Here is a 21,894-nt window from a genome sequence, read left to right on the forward strand (position 1 = left end):
ATGACTACGAAACCGAACTGGAGGACAAGCTGCGATCCATGGTGCAACTGCCTTCACAAACCATCCGGGACTTCGCCTATGAATATCGGGCTTTGTGTTTGAAGTGGCGGCCGGCTATGACAGAAGAAGAGGTGGTCCGCCGCATCCTTGATGCCTGTAACCCGCGGTTAGCTGGGAGTCTCAGGGGGGTGGTGGGGACGGTGGAAGACCTGGTGAGGGTAGGCTCGCAAGTGGAACGGGACTGGGGAAACTCAAAAGCGTACTGGCACAAGGTACAGGCCAGTACACGAGAAACCCAGCCCCTAAAACCCCAGCGAGCCAAACCTTGCCGGTCGGAAGCAGATCTCGCCATCATGCAAGCGAGTACGTCCCTCCTGATCGTCCCAGTGAAGCTGCGGGGGTGGCAGATGGATGCGGTGGTGGATACAGGGAGCCATCACACCTTAATCCGCTCAAGCATGTGGAAGAAGATTAGCCGACCAACAGACAACTTAACATCTGCCCCGTCCGTCCGATTTGTATTGGCGGATGGGAGTGAACACAGGGCCCTGGGCAAAGTCCCCTTGAGGTACAGTGTACTCTCCACCACCTGGGATATGGATACATATGTCCTGGAGGACCAGCACCTGTCAGTCCCGTTACTCCTTGGGCTGGATTCTTTAACCACCATGAGGATGACCATCCATCTCAGTCCCAGGGGGTATACGGTGCCGGGGGAAGGGGTATGCGAATTCATTTATAAATCCAAAGAAGATCTGGGCTCTGAATTCATTGGATTCTACGCGGCAGCGAGGAGTAACGCAAGCACCTCGGCGGCAGCCCCAGTGGAGGAACAACCTGAAGATGTGAGGCCGGTGCTGAAGAAGTGGCCCGAGGTGTGGACTGAGAAATTAGGAGTCGCCCGAGGAGTTACCCACATGGTCCACACCTTGGACGAAGTTCCAATAAGGCACCGAGCCTACCGGGTTTCACCACTGAAGAAGGGCATAATTAAGGAACATCTTGATCGAATGCTCGCCGAGGGAATAATCGAATCATTTTCCTCCTCCTGGGCGTCCCCTGTGGTCCTCGTGAAGAAGTTGGATGACACTTATCGTTTCTGCGTGGACTACAGGGGGGTTAACGAGAAGACGAGCCTGGACGCATATCCCATGCCCCTGGTTCATGAAATTCTGGAGTCACTGCATGGAGCTGCAGTTTTTAGCACACTAGACCTCCGCAGTGGCTATTAGCAGGTGCCGATGGATGAGGGGAGTAAGAGGAAGACGGCAGTCATCACCCCTGAAGGCTTGTTCCAGTTCAACGTCATGCCTTTTGGGCTTAAAAATGCTGGGGCCACTTTCCAGCGGCTCATGGAACAAGTTCTGAGGGGGTTGATAGGCAAGATCTGCTTTGTTTACATCGACAAAGTCATTGTTTACTCCCCTTCTATTAATCAACATCTCCGGGATTTGAACACCATCTTCCAGCGATTACATCAAGCGCACCTTACACTGAACACGAAGAAGTGTACCTTCATTCAACCCCACATACGCTTCCTCGGGCACATTCTTTCATCTGAGGGGGTCGCTGTAGACCCCGAGAAGACCTTAGCCATCCGGGAGTACCCCACGCCCACAGATTTGAAGTCGTTACAACGTTTCCTTGGGTTAGTGGGGTGGTATCATAAGTTCATTCCCAGGATGGCTGATATAGCGGCTCCCTTGAACCACCTTAGGAAAAAAGATGTCCCGTGGGAGTGGACGACAGAGTGCCAGGACGCGGTCGAGCGACTAAAGAGCCACCTTCAAGAGCCGCCCGTTCTGGCCCAGCCAGATCCGCAGCTCACCTTCCAGGTACAAACAGATGCCAGCAACCTGGGGCTTGGCGCCGTGCTCACTCAGAGAATTCACCAGGCTGAACATGTCATCGCTTACGCCTCACGAGCTTTGCACGGCGCTGAGCTGAATTATTCGACAGCTGAAAAAGAGTGTTTGGCTGTCGTGTGGGCTGTGGAAAAATGGAGACACTATCTGGAGGGGGTTGAATTTGAAGTGTACACCGACCATCACGCTCTGACCTGGGTGTTTAATCACCCGAAGACCTCCTCCCGTCTAACCAGGTGGGTCCTCCGCCTCCAGAATTTTACGTTCAAGGTGACCTATCGGAAGGGCTGTGGCAATATCGTGCCGGATGCTCTATCCAGGGTATCGGAGCCATCGGGGATGGTGTGTTTAGCAGAGGCAAAAAAGATGATCCTCCCTCTGCCAAGGAGCCTTGAAGACCTGGCCCAAGCACAAGCCACCAGTCCATTCTGCCAGAACATCAGGGAAAGACTGGAGCAACAGCGTACTGACCGGGTACACTTCGTGGACCTCCAGGGGGTTTTGTACAGGACCACTCCATCCTCCCTTGGGGGTCTGCAACACCAGCTAGTGGTCCCGGAAGAGCTCATCCCCGATTTTCTAAACCATTATCATGACAGCCCTTTAGGTGGTCACCTTGGAAGGACAAAAACTTTATTAAAGATTCTGGGGGTGGCGTGGTGGCCGTCTGTCTGGAAAGATGTGTGCCACCACGTGAAGACGTGTATGACCTGCCAGCAACTAAAAAACCCACCTGGTAAACCGGCGGGATTCTTACAATCGACAATCGCGGATGGACCGGGAGAGACTTTGGGAATCGATCTGATGGGGCCATTTCCTGTTACCAGCTCGAGGAAGACCATCCTGATGGTGGTAATAGACTATTTTTCGAAGTGGGTGGAGCTGTTTGCGTTAACTGATGCGAAGGCTAACAAGATATGCTCCACCCTGAAGAACGAAATCTTCACCCGCTGGGGGGTGCCAAGGAACATCATCTCGGACCGGGGTCCGCAGTTCACAAGCTCTATATTAGATGAACTTTATGCAGCCTGGGGAGTGAAGAAAAACCTCACAACCGCTTACCATCCCCAGGCTAACATGACGGAGCGAGTGAACCGGACCCTGAAGAACATGATCGCCTCCTATGTGGGTGAACGCCATCAGGATTGGGATAAATGGCTCCCCGAGCTCCGGTTTGCCCTGAACACCGCTGTGCATGAAGCCACAGGTGAGACGCCTGCTTTGGTTGCGCTGGGCAGACAGCTCAAGGGCCCGCTTGACCGACTCCTTCCCAGAGCCCCTAGTCCAGAAACCACCTGCTACAATAATTTGTTTAAAATGGAGGGATTACGGCGGAGAATCCAACAGAGGTTGGTGAGTTCGACATCCAGACAAATGCAAATATGGACAAGGATCAAAGAGCTGGAAAATTCGAAAGTTACTTCAAAAAGACAAAAAGGATTGTATTGGAATTTGTCAACTCGGATAAGGAAGTGACCATTCTGAACAGCTTTTTACCCCAATTAATAATTGGACAAAGTTCATGTGTAGCGGGGCCACATAGTTAGTGTTCAAATGTCAGTTCTGAGTGTGTCTCGTTTCATTGTCCCATTGGCTGTGTGTATGTGTATCAGTTAATGCCGTCCCCGTAAAGGAGGACGGATGATGGAAGGAGACCGCAGCCGCAAACCTGGAAAACACCTGTGCTTAATCAATCAATTACTGCCGTCACTGACTATTTAAGAGGAAGGAGAGAGAAGAAAAAGAGAACCGTTTTTTGTGTCAATTACTTCAACTTGCTTGTTCCAGTTTGTTTTTCATTAATCCGGACTGTTTTTCAACCTGCATCTGCTGAGACCCCGGGGTCGATTCATCATCCACCATACGCCGAGGAATCACGGTGAGGTTGCTCCAAACGCCGGGAAATTCAAACACCACAATTGCCGCTAGTTCACTCATCTGTGTTCAGGACATTTTTACTTTCGGACTCAAGTTCACAACCATTCTGTTTATTAGTCATTTTGTCGTTTGCGTGGTGTGTGTTATATGTTACGAGGACAAGGGAGGGGTTTTTTATGTATATTTTTCGGTGTTGTTTTGGGATTGCTGGGTTGGAGGAATATTTATGTGTGCATTTGTTTTGTGGCATGTTTTGTCTCATTTAATACATTTACTCCGTTTAATTTTATATTCTGCCTTTGTGTTATTGCATTTAAACCGTCGATTGTGGAGAAAAGTTTATTTGTGTAGGAGTACGGCTTGACAGGTAAGGTTTCTCAGTAAATTATCCAGGCCACAGGTCTTGGAGGTGTAGCTGCCGGCTGGGTAAAAAGGGGTCGGCCGTTACACATGACCTCTCGAGACACACCCCATAGAGATGCAAAGCCAGGCCTACACAATATGGTGGCAATAACGTTAAAAGTAAAAATAACTAAATTAAGACTGACTTACAAAAACTAACAGTAAATCCACAATCGACAGCCCTCAAAAATCCCCAATGAAGGTGTAGAAAGACACCAATTGAACCAGGAAAAGATGGAATAATTATTAATAAGAGATCTAACATAACAGGGGGAAACTTAAGGGTGTGTCTTCTGAGATGATGGAGTAGGAAAAGGACTGTCAATGCCCTGGGAAACGGGTGATAACCAAAGCTGCGGGCATCTGAGGCATCACATGGAGGCTCCACCCTTTCCACAAGAAATCAGAATGCTGGGCTTTGTCCTCCACTAGGAATTTAACTTCAGCCATTATGTTAACTGCCCCATCTTACCAGGTTTAGTTGTATCATAGCTGAGGTTCATAAGGCCATTTCTACATTTTGCAATATGTTGAAAAAAATGATAAATTTAGAATTGTAATTTCAAGAGGTGAACAAAAGTAACTGACATATAATTTATTACATGCGGAATTGACTTAGAAACATCAACTTGTGTTTTTCTTACAAAAATGAATTAATGTCCCCATCATTTCTATTATGTTGACATTTTGCAAGCTACGTAAAATTAATTACATTTTCTTGTTTGTGTTTCATTAGGTATTAAATCCAAAAAAGAAGGGAAAGAAGAAAAAATACATAAATTCCGGCACAGTAAGTATTACATTATTGTTGCTTCTTTTGAAATCGGTCTTTAACCAATTATAGACCCTTGTTTTAAAGCTAAACAAAGTTCAATAAGTCACAAAGGTCTTACTTGATTTTTGTTTTATTTTATTTTGATATACTTTGTTAATCCTCAAGGGGATGTTCTCTTTTCTCATGACCTTTGGGGTGGTCACAGTATAGGGTCAGCCATTGTTCAGCATCCCCACAGCAATTTTCAGGTTAAGGGCTTGATGGAGCAGGATCTCTTCTGGCAGTCGTGGGATTTGAATCGACAACCTTGCAGATCCCAGCGCAGATCCTTAGCTACAGAGCCACCATTATGCCTGGATTTGATGGCAAATCTGTGAAGGGTAAAGTTGGAAAGTAATAGTGAATCACATGTCCAGATTTGCTTTTAAATAAATGTTTAGCTGTTCTTAATGTTGAAATGTTATTAACTGTTTGTTATTTGAAATCTCTAACTATTTAAAAGTCAGTAACATTAATTGGAATTATGGACTATTAAGAGCCTCCCCCATTCCACTTGCTATTATGTAAGTGTGAGCAATGCAAAGATTTCACAATTTTTAGATCTATGAGTATTTCTATAAGGCTTTAAGAAGTGGCAACACGTTGAACAATGGCCACCAAACCAACTCTATGTAGTTTTCATTTTGTTGTCCTTTATCTTCTTCAGGCCAGTTGTGATGCTCACACTGATTGTCCTCATTTAACCATGTCTCTTTGACCTAACTGTCTGTCTGACAACAAAGATATTGAAAGCATAAAGATTCATTTTTCCTGAATAACTAGCAATGATTGTGCCTAAACCAAAAAGGTGGGAAACAAAGCAAGTGTGGTGAAGCACAATAGGGTCTGTGGCTGTAGGCAAGTATTTTATAATAAAAACAGTGTACTCAGGGCTTGTGGGTGTGGAAGCCCTTCACGATGAGGTGGCGTCACTGTGGGATCTCTGTGGGGAAGTGAGCTGATTGCTTGTTACATGCAGGTGAGGTCACTTCAGCTGTTCTCCACTGTCAAGCGGAGCACCTGCTCCCACAATAAAAAAGAGACTGTGATGACAGTCAAGGAGGATAACCTTGGAAAGGAAAAGAGAGGCAGAACTGAGAGTGTCAAGTGACAACAGCAAGAAGAGGAGCAAGTGTACATTGTTCCAGAGTCAATCATCCCTTGCTGAACACAACAGAGGAGTGGGGAATTTCAATTAAGAAGAAGATGGATGCCCTGCAGACACTGACACATGCAGGAACATACAGGTGTCCAACTTCCAGCGTTCCAATGGATCCCGAAGGAGACAGTCATAATGAAAGCCACAGAAAGGGACCATAGCTGTCAGTGTCTCCACCAGATGAGAAGACCCAACAGGGTAAATTAGGGAATAATTAGAACAATCTAGACAAGAACAGCCCATTACAGCTCACCAGTCCTATTCACTTAATTCTTCTAAAATAACATCAAGTCGAGTTTTGAGATTCCTTAAAGTCTTACTGTCTACCACACTACTTAGTAGCTTGTTCCATGTCTGTATCATTCTCTGTGTAAAGAAAAACTACCTAATGTTTGTGCAAGATTTATCCTAAACAGGTTTCCAACTGTGTCCCCATGTTTTTGACAAACTAATTTTAAAATAACAGTCTCGATCCACTGGACAAATTCCCTTCATAATTTTAAACACTTCAATCAGGTCACCTCTTAATTTTCTTTTGCTTAAACTGTAAAGGCTCAGCTCTTTTAATCTTTCCTCATACTTCATCCCCTGTAGACATGGACTCAGCCTAGTCACTCTTCTCTGGACCTTTTCTAGTGCTGCTATGTCCTTTTTGTAGCCTGGAGACCAAAACTGCACACAGTACTCCAGATGAGGCCTCACCAGTGCGTTATAAAGGTAGAGCAGAACCTCCTTGGACTTGGACTCCACATGTCATGATAAATAACTTAACACTCTGTCTGCCTTCTTATTGGCTTCTGAAAACTGTCTGGCAGTTAAAGGGAATGGAAAAAAATGCACTGGGCTGACAGGAAGGAAAAGAAATGGAAAAGAACCCGATATCTGCATGGTTTTACTTTTGGATTGTATTTGTTTGATTCTATTTCTGGGATGTTAGCCTCCACGAAGGCATTTGTTTTTATTGACAAACACTTGTTGAGTTTATAAATTAAGACATTTCACATTTGCACTTTGATTGAAAAATAAAAGCACATTTACACTTTGCAGCCAACACTTGCTTGTTATGTGTCCTCATCCCTGTCATGATTGTCCTTGTTCAAGAGGGACATGGCAGCTTGGAGCCAATCAGGACCGTCACAGCAAGTCTTTAAAAATGGATGAGTTTACCTGTAAAAAGACTACCAGCTACAGTACGTCATTAAAGATGATTAGAAATTTATTTCAGTTCCATCTTTTGGAATCAAAACTTGTTGACCCATTTTACTAGCTTTCAGATTTTTGATTTTGCCAGTATGCTGAAACAAAAGAAAATATTAATACATGGCTACGTGGAAAATCATTTAAAAGATAAACTGGAAAGTATTCTGACTCCTTCACTTTTGTTGACACTTTGCTGTTTTGCAGCCTTGTGCTAAAATCTTTCAAATTTCTTTTTCCCCCTACACCAATAAACACTCAGTGTTTAGGAATGACATATTGAAAACAGGATTTTTTTATGTTTTTGCAAATGTATTAAAAATAAAAGACTGAAATATCACACTGGCAAACGTACTCGGATCTTTTGCTAGGACAGTTGAAATCTGGCTCAGGTGTATCTCACTCTGTTGATCATCACTGAGATGTTTCTACACCATGTTTGGAATCTGTGATCAATTCAGTTGTTTGGGCGTGATTACGAAGGGCACACACCTGTCTGTAGGAGGTCGCAGTCGACACCATGTATCAGAGCAAAAAACAAGCCATGCAGCTGAAGAAATTGATTGTACTGCTCAGGGACAGGATTGTGTTGAGGCACAGATCTGGGGAAGGATTCAAAAACTTCTACAGCATTGCTGGTTCCTAAGAACATATTTTCATAATTCTGAGATGAAAGAAGTTTGTAGCAACCACAACTCTTCCTAGAGCTGGCCAACCAGACAAAATGAGCAATCTTGGAAGCACAGCCATGGTAAATAAGGTGACCAAAAGCCTGATAGTCACTCTGGGTGAACTTCAGAGAACATGCGTGGAGATGGGAGAAACTTCCAGAAGATCAGCTATCACTTCGACCCTTCACCAGTGTGGACTTATGACAGACTGGGCATACAGAAGCCTCTCTCCTCTGGGGATGTCCTTGACTTGCCCAACCAGAACCAGGACTTGAACCAAGTTGAACGGCTCTGAAAAGAAGTGAAAATAGCTGTCACACCGACTGACTCCATCCAATATGATAGAGCTTGAGAAGATCTGCAGGGAAGAACAGCAGGAAATTCCCAACTCCAGGTGTGTGAAGCTTGTTGCGTCAAACCCAAGAAGTCTCCAGGCTTGAATCGCTGCTAAAGGTGCTTCAACTAAGTGCTGGATGTAAGAAACAGCCAGGTAGGCAGACAAGGCAGAGACACAGACAAAAAACTTGGGGCACCATCATGGTAGTGCCAATTAATTGAATAATTGGGAAAAGAAAAAAGAATGCAGATCAAGGCTAGCTGTTTAAGTGAATCTTAGGAGCTCTGTCCTCCATGTTTGACAGGTTAGCATCTGATGCCACCTTACTGAAATGAGCCGTTCTAATAATCTGAGGACCAAAAGGGGCGGAGCTTCACAGATGGGTGGCAGGATCAGTCGTCCCTCTTGGGCAAAGATAGCAAGAAGGAGAACATAGCGTTAGCGTCCGCGCCCTCTCCATCTGGAGTGATATCGCTTACCTCATCAGAGCCAGGATGGTGGTCCCCAGACGTACATGTGTGACATGAGTAAAGGGTCACCTGAAACAAAGTGATATTTAAGTTGTTTTTTTTTTAAATAAATTTGCAAACATTTCTAAAAATGTATAAAAATCCTGTTTTCACGTTGTCATTCTGGCATTTTTCAAACAAAGTTATATTTCTTTTTTTTATTTTATTAAATTTGTAATCATTTCTAAAAATCCTGCTTTCACATTGTCATTCTGGGGCAGTGGGAGGTTTTTTTTTGTGTGGAAAAACAAATTTAAGGAATTTTAGTACAAGCAAAATATGAAAAAAGTGAAAGGGTCGGAATAGTTTGTGAGTCCACTGTATTTCTATGCATAGTTTATGTTTGAGGGGGGCTTGACGGCAGTAGGTTGAACTAGTTGCTACAAAGATTAAATTTCACATTTCATGTATTACACTATCCATCCATCCATCCATTTTCCAACCCGCTGAAACCGAACGCAGGGTCATGGGGGTCTGCTGGAGCCAATCCCAGCCAACAAAGGGTACAAGGCAGGGACCAATCCCAGGCAGGGTGCCAACCCACGGCAGGACACCCACAAACACACCCACCCACCAAGCACACACTAAGGCCAATTTAGAATCGCCAATCCACCTAACCTGCATGTCTTTGGACTGTGGGAGGAAACCGGAGCGCCCGGAGGAAACCCACGCAGACACGGGAGAACATGCAAACTCCACGCAGGGAGGACCCGGGAAGCGAACCCAGGTCTCCTAACTAATGAAGAATAAGACCAATCTGAAGTGCCAGGCAGAGTGTGCACATTTACAATGAAAGCCTGTTAGCTCAAAACAATTTGCTTTTGCTTTTACTGTATATAAGAAAACAATTTTAAGTTAAAAAATATTTAATTTTGTGGTACAATGTGATCAATATAGGCATTGACAGCACATCAGGTTCTGCACCTGCAAGAAGAGGCTCTGAATCTCAGTTTTATTGCTATAATTACGTTACGTTTTTCAGCACGCTATCTGGATCTGTTGTAAATGTAAGCACTTGAGGGGTTTGGGCTGCTGCTGGAATCAGAATCACTTCAGCTTGGTCACTATCCATTATTGAGGAAGATACCTAGTTATTTCTCACAAAACAACATGATGAGATATTTTATTAGCTAACTAAAAGATTACAGTGAGTGCTATTTTGTCGTCTAGCGTTCCTTTCTTGTTCATTATACATATTCAACAAGCTCCGTGTGCAACATTTGGAGTGCAGCTATAAACCAATCTTTTTTTATATTTACAACACCATGATGACCATCATCTGCTTTGAAACCATAAGATGGAGATAAGTATAATAATACTTGAATTTAAAATTCTACCCCACCCTCCCTTTTTAAATAAGCTTTCGGGAGATGAGCCAAGCTCCTGTTTTCACACTAACGGAGAACATTATTTCATTAGTGCCGCAGCATTCTATTGTGACATCTCATTTCTCCCCAATTTCATTAGCACGCCATAAAAGATTTACTTAATCCCTGATCCCTGGAGTTAGGCAAGTTCATTTGTGTCCTGCGTTTGTTCCATTGCTCTTTTCCCTCTAGAAATGGCAAACAGTCATTCATTTTAATCAGCACACGGCTGTTAGATTATTACCAATTAACAGTGAAAATAAAAACAAGCTCATTTAAAACTAGTCTGTCTTCCTGACCTCTGTCAATTCATAGCAGAGCTCAGCCTGAGATCAATTGTTTATGCAGTGGAGCACATCAAAAAATAACTCATCCCTTTGCCTGGAGTTAAACTCGTACTTCTATATGAAGTGGAGCTCTTTAAATGGAGCCCATTTTTATGTGTATGTGTGTGGCACAAATATACAGCACTTGTACAAATGCTGAATTGCTCGAGCAATAATGGTTTGTAACATCAATTGCACACTAAGTATGCAGGGCCAGCATTTCAATTTGTTCTGAGTGATCTTCTCCTGCCTGTTAAGAGCCAGCTAGTCACAAGCTAACAAGCTTAAAAAAAAGGGGGAACATGTGCCACAACAATAGTATGAAATCGAATGTGTCATTTTTATATTCATTTCATTTTAGACACATTTTGTGTTTTTCTCATTAACAGCTTGTTGGCCATAAAATAAAATCATTTTCTTGTCTAGGCTTTGTGTTTTCTGCTGTGTCTTCATGTAACTTTATGTCAGACCAAAGTCATACAACAAGGGCAGTGCGGTGGAATTGATGTGAAATTTTAAAAGAGCACATGCTCGTGAAGGGCAGCATAGCAATACAGCGGGCAGTGCCACTTCCTCCAGGTTAGAAATTCAAATTAGGTCAACTGGCTGTGAGGAGCTGGCAAGGTCTGTCTCTCTGGAAAAATCTGTTTTTCCTTCCATGTCTCAAAGACAGGCATGAATGGTTAATTGGCAACTTTATATTGGTCCACTGTGCCAGCGTGTGCATCCAGTCATAAACCCATGAAGTGCTTTTAACAAAGGCAGACAAATCAAGACTTGATCTTCTGAATTCATCATTGGACTCATCTTTAGATATTTAAAAAACATTTCTGTATATAAGGACTCTACTGTTCTATTAATTATATTTTATGTAAGTGTGCATTGATTTATTTTGGTGGGTTATTTATTTATTCATTATTATTCTTATCCAATCTCCTCACCAAAAGCCTCAATGTCCAGTCACTATCCAAGGAGTGGATGCAAAGGTGGTCCACTTCTACAAGTATTTGGGGATCCACATTAATGACAGGTTGGACTGGTCTCAGAACACAGAAGAACTAGAGAAAACCGGGCAGAGGAGGGTCTTTTTCCTTAACAGACTGCATTCCTTTGAGGTGGGAAGTGACATCCTTCACTTCTTCCATAACTCTGTGATGGCCAGTGGGATTTTCTACACAGTGGTGTGCTGGGCTGGTGACATCATTTCAAGAGAGGCCCACCAAACCAACAAGCTAATTAAAAGGGCAGGCACATTTATGGGACACACTCTGGACCTCCTAGGTCAGCGTTTCTCAACCTTTAAGTATTTGCAACCTGAGTTTTCATAACAGTTTTAATCGCGCCCCCCTAACATTTTTTTGAAATGTAGATGCATATTTTATTATACCTACTTAACTTTTATCGACGTTTATCTAACTCTATATTTATTGTTCTAGTATCAGAATGTAGTTTAAGTTCATTTGTTTTGGTTTCAACAGATGTTTTTTTCATATTTTTGATTCTTGTTTTCTTTTTTTCATATCTTCGCGCCCCCTTTTTGCTACTTTGTGCCCCCCTAGGGGTGCCTGCCCCACAGGTTGAGAACCACTGTCCTAGAGGTAGTAGCAAAGGAGAGAATTAAAACAAAAATGAGTGCCATTATGAACAATGCGACACACAAACACTGAGGACTTTGAGCAAACAAATTGTTCAGCAGAAGGGTGTCAAGAAACACTGCAGGGGCTCCTTTATTACTACAGCAATACTTCTGCACAGTGCCTCAGTGGGATTATGACCACCAAGTCATTCTGGGGTGTGTTCAGACCCTACTGTGTGTGTGTGTGTGTGTATGCATATTATGTAGTTATTTAAGGATCTTCTGTAAAAAGCCAGATTTTCACCAGGGGACAAATAAAGTTTTATCTATCTATCTATCTATCTATCTATCTATCTATCTATCTATCTATCTATCTATCTATCTATCTATCTATTGTGGAAAGACAGCCCCTGGACACAGACACCAGAATTTCCAAAACACACACTTTTATTAATACACAGCACCACAATGCCTTATCACCAACAGTCTTTTCTCTTTTCTTTCTCTTTCACTTTCTCTTTCTCTTTCTCAAACCCCCACTTCCCTCCTCACAAGCTCTGTCTCCTTCCTCCCAACTCTGGCTCGTCTACTGGAGGGAGGCAGCCCCTTTTATAATGACCCGGATGGGCTCCAGGTGTTCCATCTGACGACACTTCCTGGTGTGGCAGAAGTGTCAAAAGACCACCCGGAAGCACTCTGGGTGCCCCTGGGATTTCTTCCGGCAACACTTCCTGGTGTGGCCGAAGTGCTGCCATCCGGGGTTCCATAACCATCCGGACGCCCCCTGACGGAGGCCACATCCTCCCGTCCAGATGGCTGCCTCTCGTGGCCCAGGGGAGGTATCGTCGCTCTCATGGACCGTCCAGGTGTTCTGGCTGGGTAGGGTCCCCAGCCGTCTGGGACATTATCTATCTATCTATCTATCTATCTATCTATCTATCTATCTATCTATCTATCTATCTATCTATCTATCTATCTATTTATTTTTTAATTTGTTGATCTATAGTTATTCTGGTGTGTGTTCAGACCCAAGCATTTGTGAGTATTTGCTTACTTACTTATCTACCTACTTATGTATTTATTTATTTAAGTAACTTATGGGTCAAATAAAGTTCTAAAGTTCTATCTATCTACGTAATATATATATTTTTTTCTTGTAACTATTTTTTTTATTTCTTGTAAAGCTGACGTATGTAAGAAAATGTGCTATAGAAATAAATGTTACTTTTCTTTTAAGCAGTATCTTTAGATAAAGGTGATGCAATTGAAAACAAACAATGAAATTTTGACAATAAAAAACTAACAAATATGCCATTTCTGTCTGAGGAAAAAGTACCGTAAGTCCATCATTGACTCTGATATCTGTTATTGCCCCTTCTGGCCTGTAGGGGGTGACACTGAACCCCAAATCCCAGGCACATTTTCCAACACACAGCCCTAGGCCCAATTCGACCAAATACATTTGATGGATTCTGCTTATGTCTGTCCAGCACAGTCTAGTACAATACAGTCCTATCCTACTTTACTTCTTTTCTTCCATTTCTCTTTTCTCCTCAACACCTTTCCAGATGAGCTTCGTCTAGCTCAACTCCCAACTCCTTTAAAAGGAGTTTCTATTAAACTGTACCCCAGAGTACTTCCAATATAATGATGTGACCTCTGGGTTAGACAAAACCTCTTGAGAACAAGGGAGCCTGTACCTAGCAGCTCCCACTAGTGGCACTTAATTATCCCAAGAGCGAAAACTGCCAGAAGTCCAATTCCCATGTGGCCCTGCAGGTGTCGAGCTGGGAGACATACTAATAGAATGTTGCCACCATTTGTATTGGGGGAACAACTTATCCCAGGAGGCATTCACCTGTTCTTCTGTTATGGCCAGGAAAGGTGCTACCAGCTAACCTGGCCAGGATGTCTGTCCCTCCACATCCTCCTTTACACTCCTCAACTAGGCATTTTCTATAACTGTTTAGCAGTATCTGAAATTGACTTGGAGAAAGAGTTTTGCACTCCTCTATACAGAATTCTTTCAGCTGTGCAATGTTTGAAGGGTGTTTTGCATGCACAGCCTGTTCCATATTCCACCACGTCATCTAAATGGGATTTTATAAAGATGTCTTTAATGGAGGGAAGAGACATCCCAATGATCTTTTCAGCTGTGTATATTATGCATTGTAGGACTTTACAGTCAAAGACACTGCATTTCCCAAACCAGACAGTAATATGAAGGTGGTCAGAATGCTCATGATGGTGCCCAGTAGAACATGGTGACATTGAGGGGGAGGTAGGCTTGACTTCATCAGTCGCCGAAGGAAGTGGAGACCCCGCTGTGCCTTAGAGGTGGTGTTAATTGACCAAGCAAGGTCAGCTGCCAGGAGCACACCAAGAAATTTGGTTCTCTTGACCCATTCCACCACAAAGCCCTCGATATGCAGTGGAGAGTGGACAGCACGGGCCTTCCTGAAGTCAACAATCTCTTTCCACATTCTTTCTTGTCCACCTTAAGAGATAGATTGTTACACTTGCACCAATCGACCATTTATCACTTCCCATAATGCTTATAAAGTTAACCTTTCTATTTGTATCACTGTTTTCCCAAATGTTAAGGTACCTATCAAATATTGATTGCTGCATTGTCCCAAAGATAATCCTTAGTTCACAGAAATATAGGAAGTAGGCTTTCTGGTTTGCCAGCAGAATGTCAACTGCTATTAGCTGAACCTTTGACTTAAAACAGAGTGGAGGAATTTAAACTTTTACCTGAAGACATATTGAAGTCAAACTTGTTTGGTCTTCCACCTCATCTCAATGCTTTCTTTCCTACAGGTCACCTTACTGTCCTTCAAGGTCGATTCTGAATACACCTTTGTGGATTATATCCGAGGAGGGTAAGCACATTGTCTTAACACTTAAAACTCAGCTTGTACTTGTACTTGAGCACATGGTTATCCACAGAACAAGTGAGTAATTAAACAAATAATTACATTTCTGTATTAAAAAAGAGTAAACAAAAATAAACATGGACAGCAAAGTGCTGCAGTTATTAGAACTGTTGCGGAGACTTGAATTTGAAATCCTATTTTGGATATTGTCTGTGTCGAGTTTCTCATTCTGTCCTTATCTCCGTCAGGTTTTTTTTCAGGGTACTCTGGTCTCCTGCCATGATCAAATTATGTGTGGGTTAGGTTTATTGATGACTATAAGTGTGCCTGCTTTGCATGTAATTCTGCCAGAATGAGCTCCAGCTCGACTCTGTAAAGGTAAAAAGAAGAGTTACATAGTGGGTGGATGTATACATTAAATAAATACTCTATGATAGGCTGGTGACTCATACAGGGTAATTAATCACCATACCCCTAAAACTGCCAGGCAAAGCCACTACTGTCTATAGTCTTGCAAGTGGAACACATGGAACTATAAACATCTGAAATATGCTCTGGATCTTAGATCTTATGGAGAGAGTCACCATGTGACACTTCAAAATATACCTGTCACTAGATATCCTATCAGCTTGGATTCTTCCAACAAAAAAATGTCTGTTGTGGGCTGGGTTGGGGGTTTGGGGTGGGCGTCATTTCATTGAAGACTTGGCTCTTTTAGTTTCTTCTTACATAAACATTTATTTGGTGGAGCTGAGCAGGCTGAATCGCATACAAATTGCCATCAATGACTTAGCTGCTGTCTGTTCAGTCAGGGGGCTGCTTAGAAATTCACCCTGTATAACAGGGGTGCCCACACTTTTTCGGCTTGCGAGCTACCTTTAAAATGACCAGGTCGAAATGATCTACCTAGATTAAAAATTATATATATATATATATATATACATACTGTATGCTACTGTATACACATAGCATTTGAAGTCTGAATCACAATTTGATTGTATGGGTGGTTACCTACCAGGTAACGCGTGTGGTTGGTCTGCAAGTTGGCAAACATCCGGCATGGGTGCCCTCTCAGTTGCGAGAAGCAGATCGTAGAATGTTACATAGTTAACTGTTAAATAATGCAAAGAGTACGCAACACGTATTTCGCCCTATTTTGGGCTCATCAGGCGTACACACTCCACTGCACCCCTCATTGGGGATCGAACCTCGGATGTCAGACAAACGCACTTCGATTGTGACATTGTGAGAAAAAAATTCTCTTCCAATTCCACATCCAGCCCATACCCTCCCTAAACAATTTTTTTTAAAATCCCTTCTTTAGACGATATAAATTGGAAGGCTAAGTAGATCACAGCCAGAGTTTTGCAGTAACTCGCACATCTGATGGTGAGTGTGGGATAACCAGTGTGTTAGAAGAAAAGCATTCTCAGACTGGCCGCCCTGTATTTCAATCAAATCGCAAATGCCATATGGAGGATATATGATAGACTAACGTTTTTTTTAATGCAACGCTATCTACCTGCACTACCTTTGCGATCTACCGGCCGATCGCGATCGACGCATTGGGCACCCCTGCTGTATAACTTAAGATTTGATTAAATTATTGTAAGGGAAAAAATTGCTTGAAACTGCCTGCCTGTTTAACTAGGCTGTAAATAATAATAATAATGATACATTTTATTTATCTAGCACCTTTCCCATTAACAAGGAGTTTCTATAGAATATATTAGCACATGAGATCATATATAACATTTAATTTTATATTTTGTTCTCTGATAACTCATGTAAGATGTTGTATTTCTGTGAAGCAGATATTTATCCATGATTATTAATAATTAACTATTTTGGGACTTTACATCATACTTAATGAGAGAGGGGTGTTTCTAGAATATACCATTTATCTATATGCTGATTGGTATACTTGAAATGCTCTCAAGTTTGTTTATGTAAATGAGCCTTGATGATTAAAGGAAGCTATTTTGTTAGATATTACATTAAACAATAGCACAAGGAACTCCACCAATTGGACACCAAAGGACTTGCACGTTGGAGTTCATTTATAATGATGGCTCAAGTCTCCTCTTTATTTACTGGGTATTTGTCAACAGCTACATACTGTACATTGCCTTATTAATTCTTGACAAATTCAAGCTGCTTAGTAGTTATGAATCTTGAAAGTTCCCAAGCGTAAAGTCCCAAAATATCCCAAAAATGTCCACTGGAGGGTGACATTACAGTCAGACCCTGGCTATTAAAAATGGCAAACACAAGATCTTTAAAAATTAAAAAGATTTATTTTTCACAGAAATGCCTGAAAGAAATCCTCCAAGGACCACAAAATGGAAAACACAGTGGCCTGAAACAAAAGGCAATCCTACTAAACAAAGTTGCAATGCAGAATCCAGAAAGCAAAGTCATGAACGGAATATGAAGTGAAAGAAATCGAATACATCCCAAAGCACAGCAAAATCTCAAACATTCATTCACTCCCAAGTATTTTTAAATGAACTGTAAGGGACTGTGGGTAGCCCCCACCTTTACAGGGATGAGTGAAGTCCTTTGTGATGATGGGCACTGGGCAGGCAGTGTATGGTGCAATGGGATTACAAACAGAGTCATGTGTACAGTTCTAGTGTGTGTATTGCACACATACACTCCAGTGATGCACTGACACTCCATGACTTTATTTGCATGTCTTGCTGACAATGCGCCCAAATCATGGGGCAGGCCCTCCACCCAGCTTGGTGTGGAAGTTAATATTCTTGTAAATGAGCTACACTTAAACTAAATCACATTTGCAGTTGGTGAACTGGAATGTTTTCATGGATATGTTAGCCACTAACACCTGACAGATGTCACAGTGGGAGTCGTACTAATGCCTATAGTCAAAGTTGGATAGGAATACTGCAGCTCCAAATGTCTGACTTGAACTCCGCAGTCCTGGTACATACAGACACTCCTTAATCCACTTAATCCAAGTCAGGGTTAGGGGAGGTCCGAGTCTATCCTAACAGTAGCGGGTGCATAACACGGAACAGAATCTGATGAGGTGCCATTACATTGCAAGATGCACCATGGGGCCAATACAGAGTGACCAAGTTAAACCAACCTACATATCTTTGACGAAAGAAGAGTGGACTAGCTAAAGAAAAAACCCAGATCACCAAATGTGGAACAAGTAAAGGCCACACAAACAGCAACTGGATGTGGGATTTAAACTCTGGATGCTGAATCTGCATGGTACTAATGCTAACCACTACACCATCCATCCAAAATCCAAATCATTTCCTGAAAGCTAACATAACAATAAGATTCAGTCAGTCATTTTCAAACCTGCATAGTCTTGCACAGGGTCATGGGGTGCTGGAGCCTATCCCAGGTAGCATAGGGCGCAAGGCAGGAACAAACCATGAAGAGAACGCCAGTCCATCGCAGGGCAAACACTCGCACAGAAATCTTACACTATGTCCAATTCAGTTTTGCCAATCTACTGAACCTGCATGTTTTTGGACTCTGGGAGGAAACTGACACAGACACGGGGAGAGAATGCAAACTCCACACAGGGAGGGTCAGGATGCCAGCCTTGGCCTGTTTAGTGTGAGGCAGCAGTGCTACCACTGCACCTCCATGTCAACAGCAATGAAATTCTGCAAAGCAGTAGATTAGGGTCTTGTGCCATGACATCAATGGCACAGCATTTTAGAAAGCCAGAGCCTCACGTACAAAATCACCCAAGATTTGGATTCCTGAAAAAAACTTTTCATCGTTTCACCTTGTTCATTTTTGAATATACATATTAGGACATTTTATTTGCCCTCTGGTTAAGTCTCAAGTGTCTTGGCTCTGCTTAAATGTATCCTATTTGGTTTATGACTAACCACTCTGTTTTCTGACCACTACTCTGGCTACACATTCTGAGCTTTATTATTTCATTGTTGTCTTCCTCGTTACGTCCCCTGCGTGAGGTCTAACATCTCTTTGTTCGCTCCTGCTTCAATTTTCTCTCAAAACTGTTGTTGCCTTGCACAAGCAGTACACACAGATATTAAAATAGCAAAAGCAGTGCAGAAAAGACCAAAATACCACAAACACATGCACTATAAGTGAGAATGCAACAGAAAATGTAAAACACAATATAAGAAGCAAGCTCACACACTAATATTTTTTTCCCTACCATAAGTTCTTTTTATTCCAAGCCTCATGAGCATGATGTAGTTCTTACTTCCTGGCTTTGGTGGATTGTAAGTCTGAGAGGGCTGTAAAATGGGAGCAAACAGCCCACCAACATATTTAAAAAGCCATTAGTGCCTCTAATTAGTCAGAATAAAATGAATTATTCAAAAATGTGTTCTGTAAACCCTATTTGTCATTGTGGCAAATTAAACATTGATTAATGGTGTTTGGCACACTGATTTAGGCTACGTCAAAAGAAAGAAGAAAAGAAAAGAGGAATTCTAATGTAGAACTTTCCCCAAAGCCCTTTGGTTAAATATGTGCAAGTGATAAATGTAATTGGTTGTTTCAATTAATCTTTATTTGTTTTAAGTTTCTTCAATTGAATCCTGTGCATCTGATGTTGTTATGGCAATAACGTATTTACTTAATAGTTAAAATGAAATGATGCCCAATTAGAATACACTGAATAATGATCCTGACCACCTTTGGGTGAATTTTATGGATTTTGGCCTGGCAATCACAAAAATCACCTTTACATTTCCCATCATGCACCATTTTATTGCAATCACCTATTTTGGGGATTTTCTCTCATATTATAAATATGCATATACAGTTGAACAGCTACCACTTGAACATGTGTGCTGATCTAGAAGTAGTGGAACTGCTCCTAGGAATGAAACTCAGATAATATCAATGACTGTGAATGGGATAGCCATGCTAAAAACTTTCATTAGACTAAACAAAAATGGCCGCTCCATAAGGGCAGAAGAGCATGTCACATAAACAACTTGTCGACCCAACAGAGACATTTATCTCCTCCTCTTCACAGAAAAGTTGGACTGATGAACAAGAAAGGTGAAAGATTTCAGAATTTGATTCAATTATTTCCAAAAGTTACATATAGAGAACCTGCTTTCCACTGCGATTTTTGTTTTGCTTGCCTATATGAATCTAAATTGCATTTGGTACAGTTTGAATGCTGCATACATACACAAATAATACCAGTCAAAACAGTTTTGTGATAAATCTCCTGGCTGACAGCATTACAAATCCTTCAAGGATTTTTCCACTGATGCCCAGTGTAGGTGAATGGCTACGTCAAATGTGTTTTTGGCCATTTTAGTGCAGGCGGACATACAGTACATTCATGAACAATGTAAAAATGCTAGGGTAGACAGAGAAAACAGAAAAAAAAACTTCCTAAATTAAGGCGTAGTAGTGTGGACTTGGCCTTAATTTCACTTTTCTCAAACAACAAAGTTTCTTTATAAACTTCTTTATAATAAAGTGAACATCACAGAAAGCTACTGTATTTTGGCTCTGTACCACTTCTTCAGGTTTCTGTTTCTTACACAATACATAAAATCAACTGTGGCTGACAGAAGAAATGGGGAAGTCCAAAAAATGTAAGGATGCCAGCCAGGTTGCACAAAAACAAGTGCGTGATGGCACAAAACAAGTGAAACAATAGGCAATGGCCACCTCAGGTTAAGTAACGCTACTCAGTAGAGTGGGTCTGGCGTGGTGGAGATCCATCCTGTGGTTATGTCTGTTCCAAGTGAGACAACTAATTCTAGTGGTGGTCAGCCTTTAATAGGACTCCAACTGGAACAGGCTGTTACCCTCATGAGTTGTCTTCTTGGCACTATGGGTGTGAAAAGAAACGATACTGTTAGTAACAGTGCCCCTACTGTCCTGGAAGCCCATACCTCCGACAGGGTTGGAAGGTGAACATCCAACATGTATGCAAGACACCAATAATAACAGAATCAATGAGAGGAGTGGACTAACAGCGTGTAAGCACTCTTAAGAATCCTGACCTAAAATTTTCCTCTTCCTGATTGGACAGTTTTGTCTCAAAAATACGACGTTCAGAGCTTAATAATCATCTCTGTTTGAAGGAACTCACAGGTTCTCTAGTTTCTTGCAACACATGCATTATTGTGTCACATCTACAGTTTCTCTAATCACCCGTGTCCATGTTTGTGTTACTGCAGTAAATCATATTCTCTGACATAAGAGACATGTAATTTAATACACATTGGGTGGTTGAACAATTGCGTGTACACCTTATGAGAAGGATTTAGGAGTCATAGTGGACTCTACGCTATCAACTTCCCGACAGTGTTCAGAAGCCATTAAGAAGGCAAACAGAATGTTAGGTTATATAGCACGATGTGTGGGTACAAGTCACAGGAGGTTCTGCTCAAGCTTTATAACACACTGGTGAGGCCTCATCTTGAGTACTGTGTGCAGTTTTGGCCTCCAGGCTACAAAAAGGACATAACAGCGCTAGAAAAGGTCCAGAGAAGAGCAACGAGGCTGACTCCAGGTCTACAGGGGATGAATTATGAAGAAAGATTAAAAGAGCCAAACCATTACAGTTTAAGCAAAAGAAGATTAAGAGGTGACATGATTGAAGTGTTTAAAATTATGAAGGGAATTAGTCCAGTGGATTGAGACCGTTATTTTAAAATGAGTTCATCAAGAACACGGGGACACAGTTGGAAACTTGTTAAGGGTAAATTTCGCTCATTCATTAGGAAGTTAGAATGATAGACACTTTAAATAGGTTACCATGTAGTGTGGTAGGCAGTAGGACTTTAGGGACCTTCAAAACTTGATTTGATGTTTTTTTAGAAATAAGTGGATAGGACTGGTGAGCTTTGTTTGGCTGGATGGTCTGTTCTCATCTAGAATGTTCTAATGTAATTCAGTCTCTCAGGCTTAGGCAA

The 21,894-nt window shown here is 42.1% G+C and overlaps 1 protein-coding gene across 2 annotated transcripts in view; it reads left to right on the forward strand.

The window, feature by feature from the left end:
- cpne9 (copine family member IX) overlaps positions 1–21,894 on the forward strand; it is a 672,011-nt gene that overhangs the window by 506,724 nt on the left and 143,393 nt on the right. For both annotated transcript variants that reach the window (XR_005635832.1, XM_039771535.1), the window contains exons 13-14: positions 4,882–4,935; positions 14,925–14,986. Coding sequence is in view for 1 of the 2 variants with exons in the window: in XM_039771535.1 (XP_039627469.1) it covers positions 4,882–4,935; positions 14,925–14,986 (116 nt within the window). In the remaining variant the exon portion in view is untranslated. The remainder of the gene's footprint in view (positions 1–4,881; positions 4,936–14,924; positions 14,987–21,894) is intronic.

This window comes from Polypterus senegalus, chromosome 12 (assembly GCF_016835505.1).
Source record: "Polypterus senegalus isolate Bchr_013 chromosome 12, ASM1683550v1, whole genome shotgun sequence".
Classification (NCBI taxonomy): Eukaryota; Metazoa; Chordata; class Cladistia; order Polypteriformes; family Polypteridae; genus Polypterus; species Polypterus senegalus.